Genomic DNA, 8,369 nt, shown 5'->3' with positions numbered 1-8,369 from the left:
ACTTACTCTGGAACATGAAGAAAATCCAATATCCCTTAGAACCTGTTCATCATAACTCGGCATCGTTTGGATCCTTGGAATAGTATTCACTCCTATAGTCTGAACAACACGGCTACTGTTAGGAAAAGGATGACCTTGCCGGCCGTCTTTCTGAAGTGATTTTTTATTATTATGATTATCATTGTTTTCTAAGATTTGATCATTTTTACGTTGCATATTCCGGATCTGATTTTGAGCACTCACTGCACTTTCTATAATAAAACCATTAATTACTCTTATGAAATAGCTCTATGAAAAAATCGTTATGGTAAACACATTTTATTAAAATGAACACGTAATCCAAATAACCTGCTACAATATTTTGTATGGGTGGACGTTCACAGACTGTTTTCAGCAAGTATGCAAGCATAGCTACCATTAAACCTATTCCAAAGGATATAACGAGTAGGGACTTTTTCACGAAATCTTCGAAACATTCGACCAAATCGTCCATATAACATTCTAGACTGTCGACTATTGCTCTGTTTGAACACATTTGAACTATTGTTTTGCTACAACGTATAATACATATACCTGAAATAAAAGGATATATGGGATTTTATAAACCATTTTCTAGTCTAGACGAAACGTAAGATACAAAAACACATTCTGAAATACTGTGTTATTGTGCAAAATATTCTCTCTCTATGTTAGCATAGTACAAGGGCAAACGGTAATTTACTTTACTGTTTTAATAACCTTCTCTGTTGGCGTTGACAGAATTTCAATTTTCAACTGAAATATGTTACTAACCAAGCCAATATTTTTACATTTTTAAAATATTGAGAATATTTTTTATATACATAAATTGGGCGCTTAGCGCTTTTACACTTTAATTTCATGTCATAAATCAGATATTTCTTTCTTGACGTTTTACGTCCGATCAAGATTATTATGAGTCTAATTCTTTATTTGATGTCTATTAAAAAGATCTATTTTAGTACTAGCTGACACGACAGACATTATCATTTCTTGCGAACTGTCAAAGACGTAAGTTCAAAAAGAAAAATATTTTTAAATATTTACAAATCACAGCTTGAGAACTAAATATTGTGTTCATTTATCATTCTTTAAAAATCTTTTACGAAAAAGAAACTTCATAATACAAGTTGCTTAATCGATCCAGATTCGAGACAGATTCCTAATCCTATCTTTGAGAGAAACTCCAAGCATAGCATTAATTTATAAATTGCCAATGAAATTCAAAATAAATACAATACAACAAAAATCACAGAGGCTTAAAACTTTATACAGTGCACTAAAGTTCTTACAATACCTATATTTTGTAGACAGACAACGTTTACAGTAAATACATATTCAACAGCTAAAGACATCGCGTAACTGTTGACGATGAATAGCTGGCATTGAGGGATCATAATAAAGCTCTTGTAGACAATTCCTATAAAAGCACAATTTAACAGTGAAACATAATGTCTCACCGTCCCTATTCCGTAATCCATAATAAACTCGGTAATATTTGCGGCGCGCGTCAGCAGGCATCCTTCGTGATGGATCGACGATCCTTCGCTTTGATTTATTTCACTATTATGAACGAGCGCGACCCTACCTATTATGTTTTTGGCTTTTCCATTTCTTCATGATTTTTTTTTCATAACTGTGTCTTATGTCTTTGGTTTTCGGGGGTCATATTGTTATTATTAATTTCAAATATAAAGGGTTTTGTTTAAAATTAAAATTAAATTATAGCGGTTGTTCAGGCTGTAACCAATACGAAGTTCTGAATTTTATTGCTCCTTAATTTGTACAGGCGCTTTGCCGTTTAGTCGTCGCAACTGTAATTTGAAGATTATTTCTATATTCATTTTTCTATGTTCCGTCATTAACACATTTGCTATTATAGCATTGACAAGTAAAAAAACTTAGTTTTCTTCTAAAATCATTCATATAAGCGTAGACAGTGGTATATAAGTAATTGGTGATTTAATACTGAAGCTATCATAATATCAAGAAGATTCATTATTGTAAATTAGTAAATCACTTAGATTAAAATTAGACTAAGATAGTAATAATTTTCTCTTAAGTTTAAAAATCTCTAAACGACTAATTAGCTAGGAAAGGTCAAAACTAGGCCAAGATAGTGATAATTTTTTATTTTTAAATGAAAGCCTCTAACCGATAAATTGGGTAAGAAAGGAATCGGTATTTTTATGAACTGATGTCAAACTGAACCGGGTATTAAGGTCAATATTGGCTTTAGTTAAATTCTCCTAACTATGTGTTCCTGTATAGGAGAAAATATCAAGTAAAATAACTTTTCAGAAAATATTGATTTTATGGCTTATTATGTGCACTTTGAAGCTACGACAGCAGCTCTGACAGTGGCTGATTGATTGAGCACGGTTTTGCAGATACCCCGGGATGGTTGTTAAGTTTTTTGCGGGGCATGTGTTGAGGGTTACTTTGAAAACTGGGGCAACTAATCACGTTGTTGCGCTCCGCAATAAAGATTTATTGCTTGTAGTATATTTGTTCTTTTTTAAGATTTTCAAGTTATACTAACGATACCCATATTCTACTAGCTGATCCGGCAAATTTAGCATCGCCATATTTTTTTTTTTTTGTAAATTGTTATCGAAATTGATCGAATTGATGTGTAGATTTGTTCCAAGCTTTTTTTTTATATCTATACTCTATAAAAATAAATAAAATTGGAATTTCTGTTTGTAATATTAAAATAACCGCTTTTTACTAAATGCATAAATGTCGATTGTAATCCATACACGGTACAAAAATAATATTGCTTGTCTGTCTGTTTGTTCCGGCTAATCTCTGAAATAGCTCGATCGATTTTGACGGGACTTTCACTGGCAGATAGCTAGTGTAGTAAAAAAAAAACTTAGGCTACTTATATTTTAGAAATTTATTCATTTTATAACTCTGCGAACTGAACAATAAATCGTTTATCGTTAATCCTTAAAGTCACGGGCACAGCTAGTTTTTATATAAATAATAAAATTTAGTCAACAGTAAGAAATAGCAATGGAGTAATGTTAGCGAAGATAGTTTTAAGATGTTTCTATGAGGGTATTATCTTCAATATTTGACCTAACCCTCATTAAATATTAAAGAAAAAAAGGAATAGGTATTTTTCTACTTTGCTATTTCTATTTTTTATTTGGTTTTCTGCCTTTCATTTTAACATTTAATGATGTTAATTCACCACAAAATTAATACACGGAAACTACCGCCTCAAATAAGGCATATGGTGAAAGGACGGCAGAATATTTGACACCTCGCTCTTTGAATGAATTACCTACATGTACCTTTAAAACTAGCTTTACTATAAACAATTTAAGGAATAAGTTAAAATCATAATATTTGAACACCTGTTGAGCCTTGTTGGTGTTGTATGCAATAAACCAGATTGCATCCCGATCGTCTTCCCTGCGTTTGCATTTACATCGAATTAAAACGTTTTATTTTTACCTTCTTTTGTAAAACTACTTAACATATTTTTTATTCTTAAATTAACCGTATTTATAACTCAAAATTAATATTCCGGATAAATCCCCGTGATTTTTGGAGTGAACTATTATAATCAAAAATTAAAATATGTAACTTGAGTTAAAAATTAAAATATGTAACTTGAGTCTAAATAAATAAATAAAAAATACGCAATGAACAGTCTTTTAAAACCAAATCAATTTAAAATTCCATGAATGTTCTATTATCGTATTGTTTTCTTCGGCTTTATAATACGAATGTAAATTCAGTAGAACCACTACATAATAGCAAATAAAAATGTACGATAAACATCCTTTCCTTTACATACATTTTACGCAAATAGCACCCAACATTTTGTTTGTATCTAATCACGATCGGCTTTCCTCAAATCTAAAGGAAAAATATCGCCGTATGTGATCCTATACTAGCTCCGCGCCATATTTGGATTGGATTTGGAAGTTTAAGGTATTTGTTTTATTTGAAAATATTTCAAGTTTGTTTTGATAAGCTTGTGATTCTATTATGCTATGCTTATGTGTTTTGAAAAATTCGCGAACTTAATAACTTGTGATATTTTTCTGAAACATATGAAGACAATCATAATTAAGGAAAATAGTAATTTATCATTAACTAATTTTTCATTGACAAGATTATCATTATATATTTATTTATACTCTATTGTATATCACAACTATATTTTAAACATTAACACGTTTAAAGGAAGGATAAATGTAATATAATTATATTATATTTATAGTCTTCGGTGCGACAAAGCCAGCTCTGCGGTCACCAACCCACCTGCCCAGCGTGGTGACTATGGACAAAACACATGAGTCCACGCCATTTTTGGCTCGAACTTGTGGAGGTCTATGACCAGTAGTGGACTGCGAAAGGCTGATGTGATATTATATTTCCCATTTATATCCTCTAAATATAGTGAAATACCAAGGCTACACCATCAACCTATAATGAAACTTGTACGAAAGAGATTACTTATCTGAATCTGCTAGGTTTCAAGTTCTACTAAATCAAACATATCTTTATTGGGAAATGTAACATGTTATATATCCAAAGCAGTAATGTATCTGTATATCTTAGGCTATTAAAGAAGATCACATATATATATATATGTATTATCTATGTTGTAAATGTAATTACATATAACGACGGTAGGACGAAGTTTATACAATAACGTCTAAAAGTAATATGGAGCACATATTCTACCTTCGAATTCATATTTTATCTGGTCTGACCACACAGACTGTAAACTTAAGTACAAGGTAAATGTAACAATTAAACTATACATTCATAAATATGGTGGTTTATTTAAAAATAGTTTTATATTAGATGAGACGATTAATGTAATTTACATTTCACCGTAAACGTAACTTTTTTAATTTTTTTTTGTGTTAAAGTGTGTGCTACAATTTTAGCAAGATCAGACATGTGCAAATAATATATGCATAAGTAAGATTTCTCTGTCATGTTGATTTTCTGAAATAAATTTTCTCTATTTAAAGTACTAAGTGATTTATTCATAACGTTTTCCACAATTTTAGTTAGAGCAGCTAGAAATAAAATAGGACGAGAGTAGTTAACCGACTATTGGGTGAATAAATGAAGTATTGAAAACATTGAACACAGACTGGTTATATAATCTTGAGGAAAATACAATTTATGCTGATTCATCATTAATCAATAGTCAAATGTCGATATAACTCTTTCAGGCTTTTGATTCAGACAGTTGATTCTGTTACAGAAAAGACATGAAAATTGTGTAAAACCAAACTTACAGACTACCAATTTTTATTGATCTGTTTCTTTATTTCGGTAATTTTTAACAACAGCTTATTTAAAAAGTTTTAAGTTGCTTTTTATTTATCAAACTGCATCGTAATTTTATATTTTGATGAAATACAATCTTCATTAATTGATTCGCGTTGATTTTAGTTTATTTATTCAAAAACAATATTAAATGATTACATATAGATACGTTTCAAAAGCCTGATACTTTGGAATTTTAAATAAATGGTCAAACTTCCAAGTTTACGTGATGGTCATATAAACGACTGATATGACGTGATATTTTGCAGTTATTAACTGTCTTGTTTATGTGCGCTGTACTTGTACTAAATAAAGTTTGGCATCAATAACGAAATAATTTGCTAAAAATTAATTCTAAGCCTGTAGAGGTCTGAAGTGACTCATCATATTTGAAGTTTTACTTTTCTTTTCTTGAGTGTCGTGAACTTGGAAGTAAAATGCGTAGAAAGAAAGCTTGTCTTTACATATTTTTGATAGCTGCATTGATCTATTTTATAATATCACTAAGAAGAACAAAACACAGACATATTGTTTTGAAGCCGGAATATAATATTAAAAAACCTAATTTGAAATATATATTGCAATGGTCATCCCCAACTAACATTCCATTCGTATACATGGGAGTGGGACAGAGAGGTTTTATTCAGAGATCGTGTCCTTTTACTAATTGTTTTGTTACAAGTAATCGAGATTATTTTGATGATTACACAAAATTTGACGTCCTTGCGTTCCACGGACCAGAACTCGCTTTATTTGGTATGTACGATTTACCAGAGAGGAGGTCACTAAAGCAGAAATTTGTATTTGCAAGTATAGAATCACCAGATAACTATCCGGTTTGTTTTAGCGAACTAGATAACTTTTTCAATTGGACGTGGACTTACAAGTTAACATCAGATGCAAGATGGGGTTATATAGTAGTGCGGGATTCAAATAATCAGGTGATAGGACCAAATGTTGAAATGCATTGGTTGAAAAAAGAAGAAATGGCTCCCGTTAGTGAAGAATTCAAAAAGAAATTGAAAACCAAAACTAGAGCAGCGGCTTGGTTTGTCTCTAATTGCCGTTCAAAGAGTGGACGAGAAATTTTTGTCACGATGTTAAAAGCAAAGTTAAGGAAATATGGATTAACTGTCGACGTGTACGGTCGTTGTGGTACTTTATCGTGTCCTTCGGAAAATCAAGATGAGTGCGCTAAAAGGATCGCGAAAGATTATTATTTCTATTTGTCTTTCGAAAATTCGTATGCCGAAGATTATGTTACAGAAAAAATATTACATCCATTGCAAAACAACGCTGTTCCGATTGTTTATGGTGGCGCTAATTATACAAGGTAAATATACACTAAGTTAATAACAGACCCTTTTAGTTAAAATATTTTATTATTGTTTTTAGCACAAGTCCATCAGCTTATTTTTGTCATAGAATCTACAATATTAAAATACAAAGCCTAAGAAGTAATGTAATGTAACATATAGAAATATTTTAACTATAAATTACACAATGAAATTATATTTTATAGGATGTGTGAGTTTGTATGTAAGTTTTTCGGAACAAGTTGGCACATCGTGACATGATGATAATAATTGTGTTTGCTGGCAAACGACAAAAAAAACTGACTTCATTTACATTGACAAGTAATACAACGAAAAGAGATGAAAAAATAGTCAAGTAAATACGCATTATCAAAGATTACTCCAAAAATTGTAATCAATCTTGATGAAATTTAAATGTGACCACATCAAGTACAAAATGTATTTTACTTTGGAAAAACGATCTAAACGCCAGCTATGTTACACATTTTCTTAAAATATGTAAAAGATTTTGTTCGTATCGAGATTAGGATCCATACAGATCGCAACCGTGTGTTCAGAAGTACCCGCAATACAATCATATTTACAATTTGATTTTGTCCTCGCCGGTGTTTTTTCGGTTATACTAACTATCGAACCGATCGGAATAATACCGATAACAAACAATAAACGCTTCACTTTCAACGCCCCCCAGTAGAACTATCTCCTATGTCGGGGGTTTGGTAACACACACAATACACACAAACGCCCAGACAACCGCAAACATCTGAATGGCTAATACAAACGTTAGCCATGTGCTGAGATCGAACCCGCAACCAAAAGCACAACAGTCACAAACCAGTGCTGGGACCATTGCGCCAACGCGTCGTCAAATAAAAAAATGTTTAATTATAGGTTATGTTTAATATAATGTTTCGTATAAGGTTTTAGTATAATTATGATATGTTGGTGAATACTTATCGTATAAAAATATGGACGGACAGCAGAGACTAGTTATTTATATATCTAATACAACAATATTTTAATTCAAATATTCAAATAAAAATGAGTCACTATAAACTAACAAGAAATATTACAAATCACACATTAAAAATACCTAGGCATAGTAATTTTTATGGAAAACTTACGCTTGAATATATTATATTGATCAACTGAGGTAGGGCACAGCAGGAATTTCCTGCTCAAAATATGGAGCAGCCCGACTGGGGTAGTACCTCGACCTTACAGAAGATCACAGCAAAATAATACTGTTTTCAAGCAGTATTGTGTTCCTGTTGGTGAGTAAGGTGACCAGAGCTCCTGGGGGGATTGGGGATTGGGTCGGCAACGTGCTTGCGATGCTTCTGGTGTTGCACGCGTCTATAAGCTACGGTAATCGCTTACCATCAGGTGAGCCGTACGCTTGTTTGCCGACCTAGTGACATAAAAAAAAAAAAATATTCCTTTCTTAATAAATAATCTGCCATCGAATAAAAAAAAATTCAAAAAAATAACTATAAAAACATATTTAAAAAATTCTTTTCAGACCAACTTAAAGAGAGAGATTGACATGACCGCATTTATTATTTTTATTATGATTATTACTATTTTTTTAACCACTTAATGTTATTTTTTTCCTTTCCAATTATATCCACATGTAATCTTTATTTGTATAGCTTTATATCATATTTTTATGTCAGTATATAATATCGTATATACTTTAGTATTATTACTTTAGAAACACAGTGC

General features: G+C 31.4%; 1 protein-coding gene across 1 annotated transcript; it reads left to right on the top strand.

Annotated features, from left to right (window-relative positions):
• The first annotated feature begins 5,899 nt into the window (after window positions 1-5,899).
• Window positions 5,900-6,665, top strand: LOC123656875 (alpha-(1,3)-fucosyltransferase C-like). The gene has a single exon (XM_045592488.1). It carries the CDS (start codon window positions 5,946-5,948, stop codon window positions 6,663-6,665), a length of 720 nt encoding a protein of 239 aa, XP_045448444.1. The 5' UTR covers window positions 5,900-5,945.
• The last annotated feature ends 1,704 nt before the right edge of the window (window positions 6,666-8,369 follow it).

This window comes from Melitaea cinxia, chromosome 10 (genome assembly GCF_905220565.1).
Source record: "Melitaea cinxia chromosome 10, ilMelCinx1.1, whole genome shotgun sequence".
NCBI lineage: Eukaryota > Metazoa > Arthropoda > Insecta > Lepidoptera > Nymphalidae > Melitaea > Melitaea cinxia.
The sequence above is the reverse complement of the archived record's forward strand: the minus strand, read 5'-3'. Positions and strand labels throughout refer to the sequence as shown.

Bases quoted from the DNA above. Each gene is read 5' to 3' on its own strand.
- LOC123656875 (XM_045592488.1), top strand. From the start codon at position 5,946: ATGGGAGTGGGACAGAGAGGTTTTATTCAGAGATCGTGTCCTTTTACT.